General features: G+C 46.3%; 1 protein-coding gene across 2 annotated transcripts in view; it reads left to right on the top strand.

Moving 5' to 3' along the window:
* DERL3 (derlin 3) overlaps window positions 1-27,146 on the top strand; it is a 76,652-nt gene that overhangs the window by 9,012 nt on the left and 40,494 nt on the right. For both annotated transcript variants that reach the window (XM_086942749.1, XM_086942748.1), the window contains exons 2-4: window positions 3,111-3,176; window positions 3,737-3,810; window positions 17,628-17,721. In XM_086942749.1, coding sequence (XP_086798875.1) covers window positions 3,111-3,176; window positions 3,737-3,810; window positions 17,628-17,721 — 234 coding nt within the window. The remainder of the gene's footprint in view (window positions 1-3,110; window positions 3,177-3,736; window positions 3,811-17,627; window positions 17,722-27,146) is intronic.

Below are 27,146 nucleotides of genomic sequence, written 5' to 3'. Positions count from 1 at the left end.
GTTAGCGGAGCAAGCTCAGCCGGAGTTCAGGGTAAAGGCGCCGGGGAAAGCAGGATTAATGTGCGGATTTTCAATGGTCTCGGCGGAGCCTCACACGAGTGCGGCCATCTTGCCCGGCGCCCTCTAGCGCCCCCTTATTATATCTTATGGCACTTATTTAATGTGGCTTAGCATGTTGAACATCTCTGAGCTTGTTTATGTCTGTGGAAGCAACTTTTTACAGCCTATATTTTTATCAGACAAAACCTGATTTTATTTTAAGCTTTTGTACACACATTGTAATGGTTTTAATTAATTATGCAATTAAGGAATTGACTAACTTACTGAATGATGTGCACCACTGCATGTTGGAGTGTGAGGAATCTGTGTGCGCGGGCGATTAGTAAGATGGATAAGGGGCTGCGTGCATCAGCAGCATGGTTGGCATGGAACTGGGCTGTATGCAGTAGGGCGATGGTAGGGGATTTGGCTATGTGCACCAGGGTTGTGGTCGGATGGAATGTTGTGGTGTGCAGTAAGGTATGCACCAGGAAGGGTCAGAGAGGTATAGATACCACAGGTGGCGTGATGGTATTAAACAAAACCGTGTATGCCACCATGCTAGGATGATATGGGGCCAAGAGAACCAGTGAGGTATAGAGATGGTTTTAGGAATCTGCACCAGGAAAGTGAGGACAAGGCACGAGTCTGCGCCCACCAGAGAGGTATAATGGGATTGACTTGTGTGCACTAGAGCAGTATGGCAGGGTTGGGTTGTGTGCTTTACAAACATATGGACATGGGATGGGAGTGTGCAAACCAGCGAGGAATGATTCGCGGCGCCTCTTCGTTACAAGAAATCATGGAGGAAGATGTGAGACTGTGGGCACCCGGGAGCTGTGGAAGATGGAATGTGATTGCATGGACCAAATAGGTCAACTGGAGTGTGTACACTGTGGGCGGAGAATTTAGTGCGGAGGTACTTTTTAATGGCTATAATATTGTTTTCACTTTATGGAGGTTCCACGTGCTTTATCGAAAATTATATCACCACGACAAAACCCCCTCGCCCTACTTTAACAGAGGGCTGCGGTTTATGAATTCTTTAGCATCGACATATATCCTTTTATCAGCAAAGCATAACTACTTTGACGTCATGTCTCTGTAGATTTAAAACCGTTATTAAAGTTGATACTATCTCTACAAGTAATTTGAGTGCATCTCAGCAAAATGCCACCCCTCACTATTGATCGTTTTAAAATTCTGCCTAGTCCCCTCTCCAAAGTGGCATCATGTGGGAGTTGGTAATGCAACTTGTGATTGATCACCTCAGCGACTGTCTTCATTCCAGACCTGTCTAACTATTGTTATCTGAATGCAGGTATTTATTAAGTGACTTCACCATTCTTAGGTTGGGGCGGAGGTTCCAAATGGTACAGGTGTTCTGAAAATGAGACCTGCATTCTGACAACAGAGGGGGCTATAATCTGAACACATTCACAGATTGAATCCTAGCACTGAATTCAGAGGGAAATTAGATCTTTTGCAGAAAGTACTGACCACAACAACACTGAAGTGCACCATCAACCTGCTGGACGTCTACCTGTGGGGGGCATTGACACACTCATGGGCTTGCGATGGTGAATGACAGTGAGGGGCAAGGAAGGACAGCAATAGCAGACCTTGACACTTGTGGTGATCAGCGACAGAACAAATACAATTAGGTGTTTGGAGGATTGCTTGCAATTAGTCTAACCTCTGGCAATCGCTCGGGGAAGCATCCAACCCACTGTCCTTCTGCCCACCATTCCACTTCATAATTTACCCAGAAATTTGCAAATCAGTCATGGTCCTGCTCGCGTAGGAACAGTCCAAGCCAGGTCCCCCTTAACCAAAACACAAGCAGCCCAGGACCATTTTCGGTCTGAATGGGCCATTGTGGGTGCAGATTAGTTCCAGAGGCACAGTGAGCAAAAGACCCTCACCTGGGTATACTTTTGCCCGCTCATGGTGTTCCAGCAAATACATAAAAGATGATGGGCGGAATGTACATAATATGCCTAACCACTGGCTGTCGCTCATCTAACCTTCTTTTGCCTATTTTCCTTCAGATTAGACCCAGTCAAATGCAAATCAGTCTTGGTAGTCTTGGTCCTGCTCCAATAGGAACAGTCCAGCCTGAACTGCCAAGCCAGGTCTTCTGTGAACCGGAACAAAATCAAACCAAGACCAGTTTTGGCTTTATTCTGCCTCTTCAGTCAGGTGCAGCTTGGTTCCCGTGGCACAATAAGCAGGGGACCTACAGCTGGGCACACCCATGCCCACTTAAAGTATTACATCTAATAAACAAAAGATTATGTCTGGAGCGCTTGCAATTTGTCCAACCGTTGCCTATCTCTCAGGGTAGCATTCTAACCCATCATTCTTTTTCCCTCCGTGCTACATCATATTAGACCCAGCCATATGTAAATCAGTCTTGGTCCTTCTCCAATAGGAACAATCCAGCCCAAACCGTTAAGCCCTCCCTGAACCAGGACACAAGCAACCAAAGACCGATTTTGGCCTGATTGGGCCTCTTCAGTTGGGTGCAACGTGGGTTCCAGTGGCACAGTGAGCAAGAGACCCACGTCTTGGCATACTCGACCAACATGAAACCACATTCAATTCATGGTTCTGCCTTCACTGAGTAGGCACATGGTTCTTTGCAAGAGCCTCACTGCTGGCCCACCTCTACATTCCACTGGGCAAACCACACTTTCCCATCATTCAAAGGCCTGTTGATTTATTCCATCTACATTTTTGGACTGTCACACTGGCCTGTTAATGCTGCGCTGGACATTAGACTGTGTGTATGAAGATATCACCTGTGTATGCTTGATTGTAATTCAGCCAAAGGAGGATCTGCAGTGGGCATAGAAGATGGAGAACAAACAACATAGATCACTTAGAACATGGCATTGATTTGGGGCCAAAGGTTGCCAGCGATGCTTAGTATGAGGAAGAGAAACACAGGGCACATGAATCAGACACAACTTTTCAAGTTAAGAAACGTCACCTTCTGGTTAGCGTTCTTGTGGGGGGCTAAAAAACCCTAAGTAGCACTAACATATTCCTTCTTTGACCTTCCCCAGCAGTTGGAGTTTATCACCCCTTTCCAGCTGTACTTCAACCCTGACCTAATATTTAGGAAACTCCAGGTAAGAGTCTTTCCTTTGTGTTTGTATTGAAAGATCAGGGAGCCCTTCTGAGAGAAGTGATGTATCTCGTTATGGTTTCTGTACGTAAGGAGGGCTTACAAACTGAGCGGCAATATGACAAATATGAGATGTGTGGTATCCAATTTGTTGGGTGGCACAGGGACATATAAATTAAAAGGTATATAATTAGATACAAATCTACTCATATTTACACATAAAATGTACCTCTTCTTATTTACATCCTGCCAAATTATAACTAGAATAAATATTTCATTTTATTTGCTATTGTCATGCATGTGCGACTGTCTCCATGTGATATTTCTACAAATGTTTAATTTACTTATGATGTCCCATGATTGTTTGATCTTTCTCTAGATATTGTTTAATTCTTATGCATCACGCCTTATCTATACTTCTCACGTTTGCCTTTTCAGCACACACATTTCATTATCTTTTCGTGCTCCAGGTTTAGCTCTCATCTTATGCACATATTCATGTTTCTAGTGCAATTCTCTTATGATCACAGTCTCTCTCTTTCTGACTCTATTCACACTTGGCAGATATGGAGGCTCATCACCAACTTCCTCTTTTTTGGACCCCTTGGATTCAGCTTCCTGTTTAACATGATCTTCCTGTATCCTTTGCACTTTTGCGCTACTCAATACCGTCGTTTCTCTGGTTCAGAGTTTGATTCTGCAGTTAGGTGAGAGGTTAATGAAGATGTTGACAAGAAGAGCTGTGTATTTCCTGATTCAGGCATGAAATGCTGTTTGCACCCAATTCTTGACTCGGATGCTGATTCCACACCCTGCAGGTGTTTGCCCACACAGTTTTCGCTGTGTAAAACCGGGCAGACATTATGCAGGCAGACCATCTGTGTTTGCACACCTCAGAATGATAGATAACATCCACAGTTAGCACATCATTTCCTATTCCAAGTACCAAAACTCGTACCAATGTTCAAATGACACACCAGATAAATACCATACTTTGTGGTATCAGTATGTACCGGATGTACAATTTGCACCTTTCATAGTAACATTTTCAGAAGATGGTGCCTTAAACGTCAGGAGGTACCTTGTGGTACCTACCATTGGGCCTGAGGCTAATGTCTGCAGACTGTTGTGATGGGAGAGAGTACCAATTTAGGGAAATAGAATTGTAATGAGTAGGATGACACCAAAACAACAAACATCGAATAAGGGGTACTAGTGATATGTTTTAAAAAGATTTAAGGGATAAAGCACCAAGAAAAAGTGAAGTACCAATTAGAATCATCAATAGTGTCCGAGTTGGATATCCCAATCGGGTAAGTCTATTTTACTTTCTGACTTAGGTCCTCGTTACGAGTTTAGCATTCGTTCAGTGGCGCTGCCACCGCGTCGTCCACTGGAGGACCACCAAAGCTGCGGTGCGCCCGATCACCCGCCGGATTACTAGTTTAATCCAGGTCGAGCAGGAGGGTCTGCAGAGGTCTCACTGCAGTTGTCTGTTAGGCACATAGAAGAGCCTAACATGCTGACCGCCGCAGTGAGAGTGCCGATTGCACATTCCTGTATGGCATGGCATGGCATGCACCATGTTGTGCATGCCACTCCATGCAGGAAAGGTGGCGCAATTCCAGGGGAGCACCGCGTATGTACCCCTAGGCCCAGAGGCAGCAGGAGGCCCTATTGAGGTGCCTTTAGTTGCCTCTGTGCTGCCCTTTCCGTAGCGGGCTCACTGACATGAAAAGGGCGGTGGAAAGCTAACTCGGAATATGCATATTCCTGCCTCTGACTGCTGCACCACCCCAGCGGGATCATGGATCCTAGGAGGGCATAGTGGTCCTGTGGCTGTCCAACTGCAAAATTCCTAATGCTGCAGGTGGGGCTCGCAGTGTGGCGTTGGTCAGACCGCCAGTATGAGTACGGCGGGCCTATGGACCATAGGACCGTCGTACTCGTAATACGGCCCTTAGTCTCTGAAATAGAAGGCACAATTCTCCAAGGGGCAAGGTTGCAAGCTGAATCTACCAAAATGCTCTCGAAGCCTGATATGCTAGTTGACGTGTTCCCTCTAAATTAATTGATTTCGTCAGGAAGTGCTCAGAGTGGGTGAAATAAAAAGTTTGCAGCAAATTAATTCCTTGCTCTGGACAGGTACTTTTCTCGCTATTGCTCAGCCAATCGAAATTAGGGACTGGTTTATATTTTGACGGTCCGCCCATCGTCTGCGAGGGCGAAGTAGTAAATTGCTCTGTCACTCTGATGGAGGTGCTGACCACCAAATTTTTATATGTCAGCTGCCCTGCAGACATTTCAAGCATTGACAGGAACTGCTGTCATGGCGGTTCTTGCCAAGGCATAGTAACTTTTCCAGTGGACTTTTGCAAATATGACAGAGCCATAAGCTAAGTTAAAAAAAAAATTATTTCAAAAAGAAGATGATAATTCTCGACTTTTTATATAAATAAAAAAAGCCCCCCCCTCTCCATGCGAGCTGCTTCCCATGGCTAAGGGGGGCATTGAGCAATTTTTAGTTCCATTTTTGGCAAGGTTTATCCTGGCGGTAATGGGCACTGAAAGATGGCTTTATGTCCGCCTTTCTAAATTAGGTGAGCGGATGTATAGCTAATTCTCTGTTGGGCCACCGTAGAAGACTGACAACATCTTCAAACTGTGGTCTGCCCGTATTTAAATTGGGCGGGCAGACCATAGTCTTGGTGAGGAGGAAATAACGTTGTAACAGCGATGGAGCTCCCTCTCTGCCAAGCTCTAAGTAAGACCCTTAGTGTTTTTATATACCTCAAAATTCTCCCACAGGACAAGCCTAAAGCTTTATCTGACAAAGTTTCATTAAAAACAGATGCCACTGCCACGACGACCCGCTGACGCTCTGGAGTTCTTGAAAGTCTTAACTGTTCAGAGTTTCTGAAGTAGCTCTTCTTGGTAACCTCTAAGACTCCCAAGACCTCAGGAACAGGAATTAAGGGCCAGGGCTCACTCCATTAGAGCCAACACCAGGCCCTGTCCAGTTCCAGTTGATAATTGCCAGCTTGGCACTTCAGGAAAAGGCCTCTTGCAGCTTCTTGTGTCCCTGTAGTCACACAGGTGGTCATCCAAGTGACCCATGAAGTCCTGCTTATAAGTGGCAGCACGTTAATACCTTCAGGTATGCACACAGGCCTCAAAGAGCATATGTAGTCATCATCTGCTCTCTACAGTTCCAGAGAATGTTCTGATGAGCTGTGGTTGAGGTGGCGGCTTTGTAGGTTTCAGCATCCAGTGGGTGTGGGTGACTCCAGGAGGCTCTCTAACTAATGAGAAAAACACTTCCCACTTTTACAGCACATCATGTTTGCCTTACTACAAACTATCCCACATTTCACTATTTTCAGGTAAATCAAACATAGCAGAATATTTCTGCCCCTGAGGAGAGCTTGTGTGCCACACAGGGATGTGTTTAAGGAAATGAGCAGTCCTCAGCTACACCAAACTGGTTCTGGAACCAGCTCCCCCCTCCCACTTGATTGGTGCCAAACTGGCAACAGAAGACCTACGGTCTCCTTTTAGACTTGACTGGCCAGGCCTCACTATTGTCACTTTCAGGTTAATGAAGTTCGAAACCCTTCCCAGCTATCCTTCCTGAGCTGAAATCTATAAAAACTTCATGCCTGTGAAAAGGCGTAAGCCACTGTTCTGCTCTGGGAGCAGTTTTCACACCTATGTAAAGGGATGCACTGGCAGGGTTTCCTTTCAGCAGGATATTGCTAATTAGCGGACTGGAAGCCGATTGAGATGGGTACCCCACCTCCCCCCTCCCAGTGGGCAAAAAATCTGGGGGTCAAGTGGGACGAAAATCTCTCTTTTGTGCCCCAGATCCATCAGGTCACAGGGTGCTGCCTGAGCAAAATGAGGAATCTCCGCCCAGTCCTGAAACTTTTGCCTGAGTCATGCCGGAAAACCGTGATCCATGCCACCATCACATCGAGACTGGATTATGCTAACGGCCTGTATAGCGGTCTCCCGAAATACTTGGTCCAAAGGCTGCAGACGGTGCAAAATGCGGCAGCCAAGCTGCTTAAGCATATTCCTTTCAAAGAGCACATTTCCCCCCATCTTCGGGCCTTGCATTGGCTCCCGATTGCCAGTAGAATAAAATTTAAAACTCTTACTCTGGCCTACAGGTCCCTCTACGGTACTTGCCCTAATTATCTGAGAGCCCGTCTGCCCAGATACACACAGACCCGCTCCCTTCGCTCAAACGATCAGGTGCTACTGCGTGTGCCGCGAATCAAAAGAGCTAGATTGGGCGGCCGGACCTTTTCAGCCAACGTGGCCCGTCTCTGGAACTCCCTACCTCCTGAGCTGCGAAAGGGCCAATCAGAAACAAGCTTTAGGAGACAGCTTAAGTCGTGGCTGTTCTCGGAGCCTCTCTAAGCCGCAGACTCCCAGCTAGCTTTCTTGCCATGCCCTCACAGCGCCGGGACGCCTCCTAGTTGAGGCAGCTGTTCGCGCTTTATAAATACCAGTATTATTATTATTATTAAGCTCAGGCACGTAAAGTTAAACCTTTTAAAAGTCTCTTTACCTAAATGTTTATTTAAAGTCTAACTTCACCATTGAATTGGATGTTTAATAAATAATAAAATATATTAGTTTAATCAGTCAAATATACTTTTATTTGATTTCTTTAAAAAAAATTGCAAAAGATTGTAAAAACACGTTGTACACAATAATTAAAAGCAATGATTTGAAAGATGCAAAGAAGTAAAAAACACTGTTGTCATTACACAATCCCCGTTAACAATTAAAATAGGAAATGTTATGTTTATAATCAGTGCAGTTTTAAAGTTCTAGGATATTTCATTGAGAAACGATCAAAAATTAGTGCATGAAAAGGTGAGGTCCTATCAGTCTGTCTTGTGAGAGCCACTAACATTGATTCTTGTATTTTATCTAGTTCTTTGGCTGCCATTTCCCAAAACGTAATAGCTTTGCAGGACAGTTGCACTGACAGGCCTCCCAGACATTCTATGACAGCTGCTCTGCATGTCCTTAATTGTTTTTTTTCTGAAAATCTCACAAAGGACGATTTTCCGGGGTTCTAAAAGTGAGGGGCAGATGAATAGAAGGTGTAGTAGTGTCTCATCTCCCTGTCCACACAGTCTCCATTCTTTCGTTGGCCATATGCATTTCCATTTCGGGGTCAGATCCTTCGTGGGGAAGTGCCCCAATCGTAGCATCATCAGATAGTGCTTTTTATGGTGTGAGAAGTGTTCTGACAAGTATTGTTGTGGTTTCAGCGTCTGATACGATTGAATCACTGCCCATGCATGTTTATTTGTAGAAAATGCAGTTTTGTAAATTAACAAAGACATTTGTTTGGTTGCCGTGTTCGCCACTTTTTTGAACACGGAATAGGAGTTGATTGTATGCCAGGCCTCTTCAAGGTGTAGGTCTGCAAGTGATTCTTTTAGTATGCTGACAATGGAATTATTTTAACTCGCTTGCTGTTCAATTTCTGCCCAGCAAAAGCGGGCTAAGGTTTTTTTTTCTGCTTGCCTCATCCGCCAGTAATATTTGACCACCACTCCTTGTCGGGCTGGTTTCTGTTTTTTAGCCCGTATTCCAATCGAATCTGTGGCTGAGAGATATGTTGTGTAGTTGAAAACAGATTCTTAAAGATACTCGACTGGGCTTGGTTTAAAGCGGCTGCATCTTTTGTATTCATCAGTTCTGACCCATAAGATTTAGTTGGAATTAATTTTGTTGCAATTACCTTTAACAGGTGACCCGTTGAGCAGCCTTTTAACTTCCTCTCTAAAATTTTAAAGGCGTAGTGGAGTTGTTTTGCCTTAATTTTTCCTTGGTTCAGCTGGTTGTTAAAGTTGAGGTTGTGTTCAAGTTGAAACCAAATGTGTTTGTATGAATTCACCTGGGATATTGGTTTGCCATCTAGATTCCAAATGAATTTACCTTTTGACCTTGTTTTCCGATGTTTGGAAAAACATAGAACCTTAGTTTTCTTGTGATTTATTGTTAATTGGGCTGTGATCATGTATGCTCCTAGTTGGGCCATTGATCGCTGCAAGCCTATCGGTGTTTGAGCTAGAAAAACAATGTCGTCTGCATATTGGAGGCTAGTGATTGGCATGTTGCCCAATTTAGGGGGGTCGGTTTGAACTTGTTGGAGATGTTTCTCAAGGTCAGCAGTATAGATGTTAAAAAGGCAGGGGGCCAACACACACCCCTGTTTTAATCAATTTTTTGTTGGAATCTTGCTTCTTATACTGCGCCCGTCTCCTTTCTTTACTTGTACCCACGTGTTTGAGTAAAGGTTCATTATCGCCGCCAGAAGTTTGGTTGGTAACCCCCAATTTTGCATTGTGGCCCATAACCTTGCTCTTGGTACTTTATCGAACGCTGCTTTAAGGTCGATGAAGCACGCGTGCAGAGTCCGTGATTTTGAGTGTGCTTGTTTCGCTAGAAAAGTAACCGCTGAGATGTTTGTGAGGGTGCCCATTCCAGCCCGAAATCCGGTTTGTGTATTTGGCATCAGATTTTTACGGCTCACCCATTCTTCTAGATCTGTCAGCAGGTTTAAAGCATAAATCTTAGCCTCAATATCAATTAGTACAATCATTCTATAATTGCCGGGGTCCGATTGTAAGCCTGATTTATATATAGGGTTTAAGATGCTTCCTCGCCAGGAGTCAGGGATTGTGCCTGATGTTAGCGTGTGTGTGAAGAGCGGATTAAGGATACCTGACCAAAATGGGGGGTCGTGCCGGAATAAAGCTTTTGGCAAACCGTTGGGCCCTGGAGCTCCTTCTGGCCTTGATTTTTTATGATGTTTAGTACCTGTTCTTGTGAGATCTCCAGGGTGAAATCAGGGCGTTCTGACTTTACTATGTCATGGGATATTCCTACGTTAGAGACTCCATAATTTGCAATGTCAGTAGGTGGAATGGCGTTGTATGTATGTTTGATGTGTGCTCTCCAGGCATCCTCCATTATTTCTGAGTTAAAATGGCGGTTCTTGCCATTTAATATCTGGTTAATGACATCCCTGAAGCGCTTGGAGTCTCTTTGTTTGGTGGCATGATGGAGTTTTGTCCAAAGCAGTTCACTATAGTTTTTCTTAGCCACCTTGATGTCCCTTTTTAGGTTTTTCCTTAATTTTGATATAAGGGAGAGAATGCCATGTGATGGTTCTGAACCTCGAGTTCGTAATTGTCTTAAATGTTTATTCAGTTGTTTTTTTTGTTTCCTTAAGTTATTATTAAACCACGCTGACTCCGCTGACCTTCCTACTTTGCGGCCGTTGCCTTTTCTTGTGAATTCCTTATTTAGATCATGTGTGAAGGATACCCAGGCCGTTATACATGATGGTTCGACTTTAAAGCTTTCTAGAAGAGCAGTGCATGTGGCCATGATATCGCCTATATTTTCCCTTTTCCAAGTGAGTCGTTTCAGATTGTAACATTGTGTTTGTTGGGACATTGCTTTATCTGGTATTGGATTTGCTGTGCTTATATGCAAGGAGAAGGTTTGAGGATAATGGTCGCTTTCTGTCCTTTCTATTATTTGGAAATTTGAGATGTGTGAGAGGATGTTGTGATCTGTTAGTGTATAATCGATGGTAGATCCTGTTTTTTGCGTGACCCTGGTGTATTCTGGGAGACACCCTGGAGAGACTTGTCCGTTTAATGTGCACATAGACTGTTCCTCCAGCAGGGATGCGCATCTATTACCGTGTGTATCACCTTGTTTGCTAGGTTGAGTGTGGCCTGTTGATCTTTCTTTGTGGCCTTGTAGTAGATTCATGTTGAAATCTCTTGACACTATGATGTTGGCCTGAGGGTGGGCAACTTTGAGGGTAGCCAGTGTTGCTGATAAGGTCTCGATACATGATCTCTTTTGTTTCGGTGAAGGGTGGATGTAAACATTCAATATTAGCAGGCTAAAAGAAGGTGCGGCCTCTAGTTTGAGACATAAAATCCAAGCTGAGTCGAGGTCTACTTCAGAAACTTGCCATGAGATGTATGTCGGGACAAAGATGGAAAGGCCCCCTTTTGCTCTACCGTGTTTCGAATTCTCTTTTTGCCGGAATTACATATTCTTTATATCCCACCATTGGTGAAGCGTTTATCTGCCACGTCTCTTAAAAAAGAAGAAGGTCATACTGTTGAATGAATTCCATGAAGTCGGGATCTTCTAGTTTTGTGCTTAGGCCATTGACATTCCAGGAACAAATGATACGGTCGTTGTCTGGTTTTGTTCCTCTGGTTGAATTTAATCATGCCATTCTGTCAATGGCTCCGTTTATGTTTGTCTGCCTATGACCAGTATGCTTGTTTGCTTCAGGGTGAGCAAATGTGATGGTGATTTTCCTTCCGGTTTGGACTGTGCTCTTTGTTGTGCTTTGTTCATCCGGGCCTTTCGGGCCTCTCAGCATACTCTCTGGGAGGTTTAATAGTTGTAGCGGACTCGGGTAACGGGGGGAGACTGATTTTTTATTTCTATGCCCCATTTTGCAAATGACTCCTGCTGCCGCCAGATCTGTTCGATGGTAGAATTATCAGTGAAAGTTGCTGTGGTTATTTCGTGACCTGTTGGGTCGGGATTAAGCTTAAACTTTACAGTCGTTGCTGCACCACTTCCCCTGTGGTGATTGTTTGTTAATTTATGATGGGTCCTGACCTCGTCGTCGCCCTCCTTGTGCGGGATGCATCCTTTGCACTGGTTGAGGTGACTTCTGACGTGTTAAGACCCATTGTGGTGGTGGATTTAATGGTTTGTGTGGCCTGGGTTGATGAGTGCCGTTTCTTTTTTCTTTTTTTTATAGGCTTGAATATACTTTATACGTTTGGTGACTGCGAGTGTCCTGTTATGGGTTTGATTTGACTTATTTAGATAGAGATCTTATTAGTAGATGGGGAAGTTTCAACCTCTGGGCTGACACCCTCAGCGTTTGTCGATATTGTCTCAACTTCACTTTGAGTGGCGTCTTGCTTCTTCGTGGTGCTGGTTGCATTCTCTGCCTGTCTTTGTTTTTTCCCAATTCTGGCCTTTCTAAAGCGTTTTCTTTCCCACTTGGATAGTGGGGCTATTATTTTTGGTGACTTGGTACTATGATCAGTTGGTGGAGTGGCCAGGGGGACTGGGTTGCTTAAGACTACTGTTGGAGGAGATTTATTAATATTTCCAGATGTTTGGGCTAGGTTGGACTCCAGTGCTTTTGCATTTTGCTCCTTGAGGGTGCTAGGACAAGCCGGATCCTCTTCCCTCAGTGTTTCTTTCACTTTGTTGACCGGTGGGTTGGTCTTGAATGCAGTGTCCCTGTAGACCCCCAATAATTCAGACATTAAACCTGAGACTACAGCTAATTGATCTATTATTTGAGTGCAGTGGCAATGACATGTTTGAAAAGTAGTTTCTCGGTCTTGCTGCACCCTCTGGATCACGTCGCTGAAGTTTTGCAACCTTTGTTGAACACCCTGTACATGGATAGCAAAGATATTTAAGAGATCCACTTGGGTGTCTAACTTGTTGGCGTGATAGATCATAGCTTTACCGATGGTGTCCAGGGTATTTAACAAGTGCGTCCAGACTATTGTCGGCGGTGATCTGGCTTTCTCCTCCTGTAATAATTGGAGGTCCAGAGACAGTAAATTCAGTGAATCTGGAATCTCACTTGGTTTTTCCCATTTTTGTGAATACAGCACAGTGGGGGAATATTCCGCGTTTTTAAAATTGAAGGACGTGTCATTATATTGGTTAGAAAATTAGAGATCCTGGCCACTTTGATTTACTGTTGCCAATAGGTGTTGAGGTGTAGGGTGTTGGTATTGCTTCTTGTTGTTTATTTCGACAGGATCCATGTCGTCTATAGGCGTGGGTATATGTTTGTTTCCAAATGGACTGAGGATGTTTAAACTCGTCTCATGTGTTGGAACTGCTTCATTGCTGCAGTGGCAGCTAAGTGATGTTTGTTTTTCCTGCTGCAAATGAGATTCTGAAATGGGTGGGTGATAATGGTAGTGTATTAATGCCTCCATGGCTTTAGTTTTGTGGCTTAGTCCCCTTTCTAGAGGAGTTTTTGGTTGTGTGGAATCGTGAGTCTTGGGCTTCACTGTTTGCCGCATTTTGGTGGCCTGGTCCCGTTTTCCGAAATTCCTCTATTCCGTGATTTTGGCTCTTGCTGCTGCTTCTCTCCCGGAGAGACTTTGTGGCGACTTCACTTTGAGTGTCGGTAGTATCTTTACTGATTTTGTAATATTCAGGGCATTTGACTTCAGTCTGATCCTGTTTAGTCATGATGGTTTTTGTCGCCACTTTTAAGAAATCAGTGATCAGTGCCCGTTTACTGCTATTCGGGCATGAATAATGCCTGGATGGTACCGGTGGAGTACCTTTCTTACCACCTTCAAGAGCTACGTGTGGGGCCGACTCAATGAATATTTTGCTGATGATAGGCTCGGTGCTTGTCTTTGCGGGGGTCACTGCGCTGATCGTTGATGAAGCTCCAAACGTGTACTGCTTGTCTCAGTTTATTTGCGTTGGCTCTGTTTGGATCGCTCCTCCCTGCGAGGAGCCAAGTGGGATGCTGGTTTACTCCTCGGTCAACGCTGAGGTGCCTACCTTTTCCGCTTCCTTTTCCGCTTCTTTTTTGGAGTTAGCTAACACATTTTGGTCTTTTTTCTCCCCTCCTCTTGTCCTTCCAGACCTCATAGTGAGTTTGTTGCCCTTTCACCTAGTGATCCGGGATTGTCTGCTTGATCAGTGTCTCTTGGGGAGGGGTTTTCTTGACGAGTTTTGGTGTTTGGGTCGCTTGCCGGAGCTTCCTTCAGCTTCCAGTGGCACCGAGGTACAGGAACTCTGTACCTACTCCACTAACTCAGTTCTTTAAAGTGCTGAGGAAGGTTTTCCTGAGTGAGATGGGGAGTGAGCTAGGGAAAGTTCAGTGCTCACCTCACCACGCACCTCAGCACTTTAGTTATCACTTAAGGTGACTGCCTTGATTCCTGAAGGTTGTGCCACCTGGCTGGTGGAGCAAGATGGCGGAGCAAAGTGGCTAGGGAAGGCTGCCTCACAGCCTCACAGCTCCTCAGCTCCACAACTCCACAACTCTCCGAGGGTGCAAACCAGAAGGGGGGCTGAGGCAGAGATTTCCAGTCTGTTGTTTGTTCCCTCCTACTACCCCCAATTGCCCTCGTAATCTCACCTCAGTTCGCTGCGCTGTGTGTGGTGTGAGGTGGGGGACGGCAAGCTGGGGATACTGCTGCTGCAGTTAGGACCCTCGTTGACCTCACTTCGACTTTCGCGGCTGCTGAAAACGCCTCAAATTCCGGGCGCCGCAGCCGCTGCTGTGGGTGCTGCACAACAAAGTGATGCTTTGTGGCAAGCGTACCTGCACTCAGGACCGGGATCCTCGGCCGATAAAACATGCAGCGGGATCAAGGAAGGGAGCAGGCACGCCACTTGCGTTCGGTCCGCTGGGGGGGCACAGCTACGGACTGGACCGGACCAGACCGCAATCCTGCTGCCCCCAGAGAAGGAGCCCGGTGCTGGAACGAAAGGTGGGGCTGGAGCCGGGCCGGGCGTGAGCTTGATCGCCACGGCCTCGCCGTCCACGGCGTCTCCCTGCTCTCAGCTATTGGCGAACGGTAAAACGAGGATCTGGATCGCAAACGGGTCAGTTCCTGCCTCTTTCTCTCGCTGTAGCTTATCCCAATCCAAAGCGGCAGACCTATTATTTTATCTGAAATTCATTCTTTCTGATAGGACAGCTACAGCCCTGAGAGTGAAAATAGCTTTTGGTGGTTTGTCACTATAGGTGCGTCTTGTATGTACCACTTTTAAATACTAGGCATGATACCTTTTAGGCTACAATGCATAATTGATTGTGACTAATTTAATATTTAAAAATAGAGCTCTTTCCTGACAGAAAGGGTTATTTTTACTTCTTCGCCTGCAGGTTTGTAAGCTGCAGGAGTCAAGCTATGCACGTAACGACGAGGCCAGGTTTTCTTTGTTGTCACTCTAGTGGATGGCTCAGTAAGTGCTGCAGTCCACAGGTGACACTTTTGGCCTTATTGTAAAGGTGAATGTGTCATTTGGGACTGGCCAATTTTACCATATTTTAGGGTCCAGAGTTCATACATTGTGGCCTGTACAGCAGTTCCCCAGTGTACTAGTATTGCTGGCTTTTGAACTTTGCATACTGGGTCATCGCTCTAAGGGCAGTTTCTGCTGGAAGACGAGTCTGCCTTGGTCCTAGAAGCCTGCCTAACTGCCTGCTGAGAATGGGAAAGAGCGTGTATGGCTCTGTGATCGGGTCGCGGATCGACCCAATCTTTCCAAGATGGTGGCCGCAATGACCCCGAATGGCAGCGCCGGCAATGCTCCACTCGCGAGAGAAGGGAGACAGGGAAAAGGGGCGGAAACGGAAGAGGATACTCTCTTGAGGCCGGCAAGTGCGGTGTGCAGAGGAAGTCCGGAGGACGCGACAGAGACACAGGGACCTAGAGAAGAACACACCGAAGGTGAGGAACCTGCAGGAGAGCTGGAGTTTGGAGCGGAAAACGTGAAGCTGCCCAGTACTCCAGGAAGCAGCTCTAGGAGCAACGCGCGTGGGTCCAGTCCTTCCCCAGTAGAAGAGAAGGCAAGTGACTGAGTTGCCATTTTCTTTTGTTAAGGGGTTAAAGGGCACCCAAGCGTGATTGGGCACAGACCTTTTCCCCCACTAAAGCACGAGGCACAATAGGGACGGTGAAGGGTGCACTTGACCCCTCCCCCCAATATCCACTTTCAGACCTCCCATCCACTTACCCCTGCCTATGCTTCTTTCTTGTCCAGTACCTTTATGAAGAAGAGGGCCCAGACGGTGTAGCCCTCGGGAGCAAGATGAGAAGCTGAGAATAGCATGGACACCTGTTAACCCAGCATACCTAGAATCCCAACAAGAGAATCCCCACCAGTGCTGATTATACCGCATCCTTTTGGTTTAACGTTATAAGGATTGTGACTAGTGTAGCTAATAAAAATCATCTGTAAAGATACCCGGGGTCGTGCGTTTCTAGGACCTGTGTCATATCCAGACCCACCAGAAGCGAAGTAGAATACAGGCTCTTTAGGAGGATTGTCTGCACAGGAGGAGATGCCCATTATGTTCCCAGCCTGAGGAACACCCAGAGAATGTCCTTATTGTTTATTGTGAAAAGTTATGATTAAGGCAGTCAGCCTGTCGTATCAATTGTGAAAAGCAATTTTAAGTCAATAGGCATTGCCTATTACTCTGTATTAAAGTCTACAGATAGGTATTTTGTTACATGGAATTCCACAGATTTCTGTAGTGTGCAGGGATTTTGGTACTTTTACCCCCTCTAGCAGAACATGGTTTAAAGATTTGCACTGTGATGATCCTTGTTAAGCCCTTTTAGGGAAGGTAGTATATCACTTTGCCATCTGTCATTTTGTATACTTTTGTAGTTTTATGACTGTATGCCTGATGGTTACCTTGTGGGAAATCTTAAGCTCTATACGAGAGGACAGAGTTGGTTATGGTGACAAACTAATGATAACAGCTTTAGGCCTGATTGGCTCACTGGGAAATGATATTTTAGATGCCCCCAGCCTGATCTGTTTAATATGAAAGGTAAAGAAAAAAAGCAGTAGGCCTTGCGTATTTATTGTGAAAATGATATGTTAAAGTCGCTAGGCATTTAAGAATGGATTGCTATTACTCTTTATTAATGCCTGTCGATGGGTATTGTGCTACGCTCAGTAGCAAAGTAAAAAAAACTGCAAAAGTAGTAACAGTTATGCACAAATCACACTCTTCTGCATATAAAAACGAATAGGAGGCAGCGCTGACAAATAGCATCTACGATAAACCGCATACTCTTAACAGAACTGGACCTGACCTTGCAATTGATATGAAAAAACATGAGATTTTAAAAAGTCCTTTAAAAGCTGGTGAAGTATGGGGAGGGCAAGGATGAGTACGCTATGACGCGAAGGGTGAAGGGTTTGGGATTCGATCTGAACCTTTTTCCTGAGCACCAGATGGCTAGAGATGGTCCTGGTGACACATTCAGTCAGCGCTTCCTTGCATTTTCTACTACAGCGTTTTGGTTCCAAAGGATGGACCAGTGCCTGTGGCAACACTTCCTCGAGAGTTTGAGGTGGTCTTTCACTTACAATAGTGGGGCTATCATGGGTTTGGAGAGCCATCCTTTGTCTTTATGCGTCTGAAGTAGAAAACCAATAGAAAATTGACACAATGAGGAACCGAAAGGCGTGAGCTTGGTATATGCAAACTTGTTGAAGTGTGCCAGACTTGTGGGTTTGCCATATATTGTATCTGTGTATCATTCTCGCATGCTGCATCCTGTCAGTTCGCCTGGATCCTGTTGGCGCAGAACCAGTTCTTAAGCTTCCTTGACTGCTCACCCTGCTTCAGGTACCGCTACTGCCGCATGCTGGAGGAAGGCTCCTTCCGAGGGAGGACAGCAGACTTTGTCTTCATGTTTCTGTTCGGGGGATTTCTCATGACAGTATCCTTTCAGCGGGTCCAGCCCCTGTTTTCCCTGCTGCACTTTACTCCTTAGACCAAACCTTTATAGAGTGTTCAGGTGGCCATGTCATTAGCTCAAATAAATGATTCACCTGCTGTTTAATCCCCTACCACCCTGTCGTACATTGCAATTGTTTGTAGCCAACTTTCTATTGTTTTTCACTAATCTTTAACACCTGCACTCTTCAAGAAGTCTGTGCAATATTAAAAAATGGCTTGGACTTGTAATATGAAAATTACAAGTACAAACTTGTGGACGTGAGATGCAAGGTTCCTGAAGCATGGCCAGAGTGGTTGGTGTCACCAGGGACAACATATTTCCCATGCTGTTGATTGACATATTAGCTGTTTGTGTGTGAGGTACAGGTGGGAGACCACCCTTAATGTAACAAAGGGGCTTTGCTATACATATTGGATAAATGCGATTCATAATTTCTAATCTGTATAGCCGAGAGGGCATGTAACTCTGGGGGGATTCGGAAAATGCTTTTATTATTTGGTACAGGGAAAGTAATTTCTTATAAAACATGGTTGTATCTTCCAGCCCCTTACTGCATCATTGGTATGTTGCTTCTTGTAGTGAAAGAGTAACTCTGATTTGGCATATAAAGAATGTAAATGGAATCTGTATTGCAAAAAATGCAACAATGTACAGCTTCAATTTTGTAGGGAACACATTTTATGGATTCTTGTGGAAGTGCCAGTCAAACCTGCTTTCTGGCAATCTGCAGGTAGAGTCCTGTCCTGGGCCGAATGGCAGCAGTACCAAAATAATGTGTTATAAAACTCCTCCTGATCAGCCATTGTTCCTTAAGTTGTAGGAAAGGCATGCTCTTGCCCAGTTTTTGTAGTTGAAATTTGTCTTCGAAGCTTCTTTTTCCCTGTCCTGGCTCTGAGAGAGGTAGTGTAAAATCACAAAGCTGCTATCGGTGAATTCGTAGAATAAAAATGCAATTTTCTTGGGTCTGGTTAGAAATGATATCACAACTGAACTGTAACAAGGAAAATAGGCAATGATTACAGGGAAATATGATTATACTGTTAATATAGGGAGGTACGAGTTAATTTGAATGGAGGACATGTGAGTCTGTTAGTTGGATTGAATAGAGTAATGGAGGGATAGAAGAGGGAAGAAACGTGTTAATTGGGAGATCATAGTAGTAAGTTGAGGTCTGGGATGAGAAAAGGAGAGATGGATGACGGAAGAACCTGTAGAAAGGGATTAGGGAGGAAGAGAATTAGAGTAGAAAAATGAGGTTTGGGATGAATCAAAGAAGAGATACTATGAGGGAGAATTTAGAAGGGTTGTTTGGGAGATCATAGTAGTAATTTGATGTGTGGGGTGTTTACAAAACTTGGGGCACTTAACACTTAAATTCCACTGGGGAGCCAGAGACAGGAGGCAAGGCTCAGCAGGCCTGAAAGGGACAGACAGCTTTAAAAACCACAATAAACCCCTCTTTGAAGCCAGGGGCAGCCTGAACTATTCGAAAAGGTTTGAGGTAAATGGTTCAATCTATTGTCCTGTGGGGTGTGTGTGTTCTTATGTATGATGATAACCTCGCGCAATACTTTATTCTGAAGAAGGATTTACAGGTCTCTGTCATATTCCTTGCGGTTGTGTACTATCCAGACACTGTGCTTGATTTTGCTGCCAAAGTAAATTTGTGGTTTGTTTTAAAAATCAATAAACTTGATTATCAAAAAAAAACCACAATTAACACAGCTGTTGGAGTATGGGTTTAGAGGAACCGCTCTATATTGGGGAAGTACTCTAGGTAACCAACTGGTGCACAACTGCAATCCTGGCCAAAATACGTGCACGCCCCCGGTCTGATTCCTATGACAGATTAGGCCTGTAAATTTAAGTATAGTTCTGTAAAGTCTCTACAGAAGAGATGAAGACATTTGCCTATGCCCAGCTCTCACAAATGAGCCTCTTCAGCCTGGGGTGGGCCCCTACCAGGAAGCAGCGATGCACCCCTTGGAGCTCTCTTATCTACTAGATAACATAGTGGTTGTGTGCGCAAAGCGACTTGGCCTCTGTCATCAGATAACTAGCCTGCATCTGATGCAGATTAGATTTCGTATCTGTTGTTTCTCTGCACGCAGCAGTCACTTCACACTATGTTTGAGTAATCCTCACAGGCTCAATCCAAGCACTTTGGGGTGGGTAAGCCCACCTTTTCAGTTTACTGAACACAACTCCATTCACCAGGAGGGTACTGGCCAACCGTTGTACCAGTACAGTCATGTGCATAGTGCTCGCTTTCATAAGCGTGTAGTTTTCACACACAGATCTTTCATTCAGCACACATGGGCACTGATAGCCAGAACTGAGCAGGCAGCCTCACATATTTTACTGGCAGAGAGTGTTGCCATTGGCAGCACCTTCTGTGCAGCAAGCAGCGTTTTTAGCATGGAAATTGGCATGGGCATAATGGAGGGGTGAGAGATGCTGAGGACTGTAGTGGGGATCTCTGGCATGGCACTGGGCTATAAGGGGGTTTGGGAGACGGACAAGGCGGCTGGCACCTGGTGAGCCATGGTCACTCCTCCGGCAGAGACCTCTGGAGGGCTGCGTGTATAGCTCGCCAGCGTCTTGCGTCAGCGACTCGCTCTTCGCTTTGGCCGGAGTGGTCGCTCCCAGTGCCCCTGGCGTCTACTGGTATCGTTGGGCAGCGCTTTTTGTCGATTTTGCCTCCTTACTATTGCCTACAGCTCTGCCTGACTGCCGCTTTGCTTTTAATGCGCTTTGGATTTTAGATTGTAAATTTATCTGCTGTGTTAGCGCGTTTTCCCCAAGCGCTCTGCTGTGCTCCCCCCTCCTCCATTTTGTTTATTGTTGTCGTCTTGTGCAGCCCGCCCCGCCTCCCAGCTGAGCCGCCCTCCCACAGACTACAAACAGCGCTTCCCTACCTGGAAGCGCTGTGACTCGCTCTTCGCTTTGGCCGGAGTGGTCGCTCCCAGTGCCCCTGGCGTCTACTGGTATCGTTGGGCAGCGCTTTTTGTCGATTTTGCCTCCTTACTATTGCCTACAGCTCTGCCTGGCTGCCGCTTTGCTTTTAATGCGCTTTGGATTTTAGATTGTAAATGTATCTGCTGTGTTAGCGCGTTTTCCCCAAGCGCTCTGCTGTGCTCCCCCCTCCTCCATTTTGTTTATTGTTGTCGTCTTGTGCAGCCCGCCCCGCCTCCCAGCTGAGCCGCCCTCGCCCCTCCCCCTCCACTATCCATATATGACAGTAGTTCCCGCGCGCAGCGTTCACGCGCAGCGACCGCGCCCAATCCGCGCCGAAGGTGCGCCAAAGGTAAGCCCGTCTACGCCCGTCCGCGCCTGGACCGCGCCCAGCGCCAGTTCCCCTGGCCCTCGCATTGCCCAGCCCTCCCGCATTACCTACGATGCCTCCACCCTCCTAGCCCTTAGCCCCGGCCGCTCCCCCAACTGCGTCCAAGCCGCTCCTGGACACACCCATGGACCTTTCTCATGCTACTCCTGCAAATTCATCGGCACCGTCAACAACCCCGCTACGATCACACCTCAGATTCCCGACCCCAACCACCTACAATGCATCTTGCTCAACACCCGATCGGTCCACAGGCACGCCATTGACCTTTGGAATCTACTAGACACCATCTCTCCGGACGTCGCCTTCCTAACAGAAACATGGATGAACGCCTCCTCCGCCCCAGACATCACCATTGCCATCCCAGAAGATTATAAGATCATACGCAAGGACCGTACCGGCCACACAGGAGGAGGAATCGCTATCGTCCATAAGAAATCCATCCACATCTCAACCAGCTCTGACGTCAATCTCGCCAACTCTGAACACCTTCACTTCCAGATCCACATCGACCCCAAGACCACACTCAGAGGCACCCTCCTTTACAGGCCACCAGGACCCCGCGCACAATTTAGTGAGGACATCACGGACTTCATCACTCCACACGCGCTCCCCTCCAAAGACTACATCCTTCTGGGAGACCTCAATTTTCACCTTGAAAAGAACAACGACCGCAACTCCACCACCCTTTTGGACAACCTCGCCAACCTCGGACTTAAACAACTGGTCACTTCCCCCACCCACATCGCAGGTCACACTCTCGACCCTATCTTCACCTCCAACAATCATGTCTCCTTCAGCCACACCACGAATCTCCTCTGGACTGACCACAGCTGCGTTCACTTTACCTACAACAAACCCAAACCCAACAACCACCCCCACCCAACTCTGCAAAGAAACTGGAACAAAATCACCATCGACCAGATCTCCTCATCGCTTCTTCTAAACCCCCCAGCCCACTCCTCAAACCCCGACCAAGCCGCCACTAACCTTACCCTATGGCTATCCAACAGCGCCGACACCCTAGCACCACTGAAAAAACGACAAAGCAAACCTGGCAGCAAGAAGGCCTCATGGTTCAACGATGATCTTAAGAAATCCAAGAAACTCTGCCGCTCTCTTGAGAAGGCCTGGAAAAAAGACCCAACCACCAGCACCAAGGACGCCTTCAAAAACGCCACCCGCATACACCATCAACTGATCCGTAAGGCCAAGAAAACCGCCTTCAAGGAACGACTAGATAACAACGCCCACAATAGCAAGGAACTTTTCAACATCGTCAAGGAATTTACCAATCCCTCGGCCAACTCTAACGACATCACCCCCTCTCAAGCCCTCTGCGACTCCCTAGCCTCATTCTTCCACAACAAAATCGCAGACATCCACAACAGCTTCAACAACCAACCCGGAGACCAACCCATCCGACCATCTACTGGACCTTCACCCCCCTTAAACATCCTTACTGAATGGAACACAATCTCCACTGAGGACACCATCCGCCTGATGAACTCCATCCACTCAGGATCCCCCACAGACCCATGCCCTCACCACATCTTCAACAAAGCAGACTCCATCATAGCACCGCACCTCCGAGATGTCATCAACTGCTCCCTCAACTCCGCCACCTTCCCGGAAAGCTGGAAACACGCTGAACTCAGCGCCCTTCTGAAAAAACCCACAGCGGACCCCACCGAACTCAAAAATTACCGCCCCATCTCGCTCCTTCCATTCCCGAATAAAGTCATCGAGAAAGCTGTCAACAACCAGCTCGCCGCCTTCCTCGAAGCCAACAAATCCCTCGACCCCTCACAGTCCGGCTTCCGAGCAAAACACAGCACTGAGACCGCCCTCATCGCAGCAACAGACGACATTCGAACTCTACTAGACAATGGAGACACAGTCGCCCTCATCCTCCTCGACCTCTCCGCAGCATTTGACACAGTATGCCATAGCACCCTTCTACAGCGCCTCAGAAACATCGGAATCCAAGGAAAAGCACTGGAATGGATCACCTCGTTCCTCACCGGAAGAACCCAGAAAGTCCGCCTCCCACCATTCAAGTCAGAGGCCACTGAAGTCATCTGCGGCGTACCACAAGGATCTTCACTCAGCCCCACCCTTTTCAACGTATACATGAGCCCCCTCGCGGCCATCGCCCGCCAACACAACCTCAACATCATCTCCTACGCGGATGACACTCAACTGATCCTATCACTCACCAATGACCCTAGCACCGCCAAAACTAACCTACACGAAGGAATGAAAGAAGTAGCCGAATGGATGAAACACAGCCGTCTGAAACTGAATTCTGATAAAACAGAAGTCCTCGTCCTAGGTACCTCCCCCTCCGCATGGGACGATTCTTGGTGGCCAGAAGCCCTTGGAACAGCACCCATCCCGACAGACCACGCACGGAACCTGGGCGTCATTCTGGATTCCTCACTTTCAATGAACAGACAAGTCAACGCCGTCTCCTCATCCTGCTTCAACATTCTTCGCATGCTCAAAAAAACATTTCGCTGGATCCCCACCGAAACTAGGAAAACGGTCACCCACGCTCTGGTCACGAGCCGACTGGACTATGGAAACACCCTCTACGCCGGGACTACCGCTAAACTCCAGAAAAAACTCCAACGAATCCAAAACGCCTCAGCCAGGCTCATATTAGACATCCCGCGTAAAGAACACATCTCTGGTCACCTGAAAAACCTCCACTGGCTTCCCGTCAATAAGAGGATCACTTTCCGGCTCCTAACCCACGCACACAAAGCACTCTACGAAATCGGACCAGAATGCCTCAACACACGACTGTCCTTCTACACCCCCTCCCGCCAGCTTCGATCTTCCAACCAAGCCCTTACCACTGTACCTCGCATCAACAAGACCACCATGGGAGGTAGATCCTTCTCCTACCTGGCAGCTAAAACCTGGAACTCACTTCCCACTTACCTTCGCCTTACCCAGAACCACCTAGCTTTCAGAAAGCAACTTAAAACGTGGTTATTTGACAAGTAATCCCCCACCCCTCCTTAAGCGCCTTGAGACCCTCTGGGTATGTAGTGCGCTATATAAATCCTTTGACTTGACTTGACTTGACTCTTCAGTCGTGACTTCGTCTGTAATCTGTGATCCAAGCTTATCTGGTGCCTACAGGTGCTGGTTTCAGATCCTTTCTGGAGCTCTTTTTTTGTTTCACTGAAGTAATTCCTCAGTATTTGATGGTGACTGGTCAGATGTCTCCTAAGATTTCAGGATTTAAACTCTGTTGCAGATGCTGCAGATTATGTCCTTATCAGACCCACATCACACTCTGTATGTTGGTGCTTGGGCTCAGAACATGATGTTCCCAAAGACATCAATGAAAAATGGCGCTTCTGGTCCCTGCTCTGTGCTTTTTAGTTTTGGCAAAGCCTGTAAAAAGCAGATCACCCACTCTGTCCTTTCAAGTGAGATGTGTTATAGTACCCTGCGCAACTTGAGTCCAGTCCGTGCAGCCATTCCTCCTCTTTGGTGTGATGATGGGGCGAGAGGAAGGATGGAACTAATGGCAGATGGCACAGCCGGTAGGAAGGAACAGCTTATTTTAGTAGAAAACTTTGATAGATGGACAAACTGATAGGATTTAAAGTTATCCGACCCTATGTACTACAGTTATCTACCAACAATACTTTATTCAGAGTGAGAAGTAAAACTGGACAGTTATGCATCTGCTCGAATGGGAATGCCTTAATAAAGTCAACACCAGATTCAACTCATATTGAGAAACAATAAAGGAGAAGAAAAAATAAGTAAAGTAATCCTTTTTGGAAAATGATGCTCCAATAGTACTAACCCAAACAAGGATGGCTACTCTGGGAGATGCATTAGGATGAACAGGGTAGCCAAGTAACCTTTAACTGGAGCTGCTGCCAGACACTGCTGTTCAAGAGACATAGTGAACTGGAGGATTTTGGAAAGGCGGGATGTAAAAGCATCTACGCCTTCCGACCGGGAACATTGAACACATTTATTCTAGCGACTTGCATAAATCGATTTTGTAGTGGATTTCCTGGCAGCCAAGACTGGGTTCGCAGCTTCATCAAGAAGACAAAAGTACTTCTGCTGGTAGTGCTCAATCTCCAAATGTGCAGCCACAGCATATGGGGACTAGAGTGGAGAATTTGATCGTCCTGCTGCGAGGGTAGGTCCACCAAATGCACGAGTAGAAGCAGTGGATAAATGCTGACTGCCAACAGATCAGCATACCGGAACTTCCTTTCCCAATATAGGGTGATCAGGATCACCTGGGCATGATACTCCCACACATTCCGCAGTACTTTTGACAGAAACGGAATCAGAGGGAACGCCTTTTAACAAGGTGATTATGAAGGTATACGCCGGAACCATTCAGAGGGAAATATTTGGCACAAAACTCAGAACACTTCCTGCTGTGGGCTGTGGCAGAGATATCCATTTATAGGGATCACAATCTAGAAAGGATCACCTCCATCGCATTGGTCGTCTTCGTTCATGATGAGGGTACAAGATAGGTGACCTGTTACCTGGAAAATTCCCTGTTGTTGTACCCATTGCATGAACTATGGTGTTTTCTGACAGAAACAAAATGGTATTTCCCAGGATGGAAGAGACACGCCTTCATGGTAAATGGACCACCACAGCTTTAGCACCTTAATCTGCAGGTGCTGCTTCAATGCAAATCAAAGACCTCACTGCGCTGTTGTGTTGTTCAAATGAGCGCACCTCAGTGGAACGTTGAGTCGTTGATGACCATGGTAGCTCGTGACTGCGGAGGGCTGAAAGGGTGACTCACCTAAACATTGGAATATATATCCTGATGAATTCTTGGGAAGATTTGCACCTCAGCAGAAAAACTGTTAGGTCTTTGAGTGAGGGTTCGGCCTGATGTCATACACAGGCCAGCTGCACCCCATTAAACCTGAAAAAAATATCCCTGCCATCCAGTGAGCGATCTACCCCCTCTCCCCAGGTAGATTAGATTAGCTGAAAACACTCATGTGCTTTATGGTGGGTTGCCTCCACACCTTTTTTTGCCTCATAGTATAATCCCTGGTGTCTACCCCCTCCCCCCACCACACCTAGAAGGCAGAATGGGGTCAAACCTCAAATAGGACAAACTTTCTTTCTGCCCCCCAAGGGGTTGAAGAAAGATGATATTTCTCTTTTTGGGGCTGTGCATGGCTAGATGCCAGGGTTGGCTTCTCCCACCCCTTTTTTGCACCCGTCTACAATCCCTGGTGTATAGTTGGCGTTCTTCACCTGGAGGGAGACAGATAGGGGGGCAAACCTCCTTATCTGTCTCCCATTGTTGGCAGAAAGTCTATTCTCCTTTTGGGTGCGGGAGCACAGCCCCATGCCTGGACAAGTGGCTCCCAACACTTCTGTTTTTTGGGGCCTATTTTTTCCCTGGTCGTTAGTGGGCTTTCACACACACAGGCAGGCGTGCAAAATGCCAGTCAGCCATGTTTTATTTAAACAGCCTGCAAATTGCTTGTTTTGACACTAAATAGGGTTATAAACACAGAAGTATGTATTAATTTCTAAATGACTTTTCAGTCTTTGTTCCCTATTATTATCTTTAATGTATCATTCAGGCAGCCCCAGAACAACATTTTTTCTATTTATATTTGCTGTTCAAAGTATGCATACAAGTGCTGAAAATACAGCTTTAGGTGACTGCTTATTTTTGTACCGCCTGGGACATAAAAATAATGAGCTGGCAACCTTCACTATAGGACTGGAAGTTTGCTGCAGGGTCAGCACATTATTTATTAACTCCACCATGGATCTCTGAATAATGCCATAATAGCAATAGTTTAACACATTTGAAACCTATGCTGCAGTCAATACATGCTGAGTTACTTCAAGTGTCTGGGATTGCACTTTGCATTCAGACAACTCGCTCCTCATTCTCTCCCTTCACTTTCACGTTCACCCTGCACTCACACTGATCCTGGTGCACTCACACCATTCACCCGGTCACCCTGCACTCACAGTGATCCCTCTGCACTCACAATGCACTTGCGCTGGTAACCCTGGAGTC

This window comes from Lissotriton vulgaris, chromosome 11, assembly GCF_964263255.1.
Source record: "Lissotriton vulgaris chromosome 11, aLisVul1.2, whole genome shotgun sequence".
Lineage (NCBI taxonomy): Eukaryota > Metazoa > Chordata > Amphibia > Caudata > Salamandridae > Lissotriton > Lissotriton vulgaris.
The sequence above is the reverse complement of the archived record's forward strand: the minus strand, read 5'-3'. Positions and strand labels throughout refer to the sequence as shown.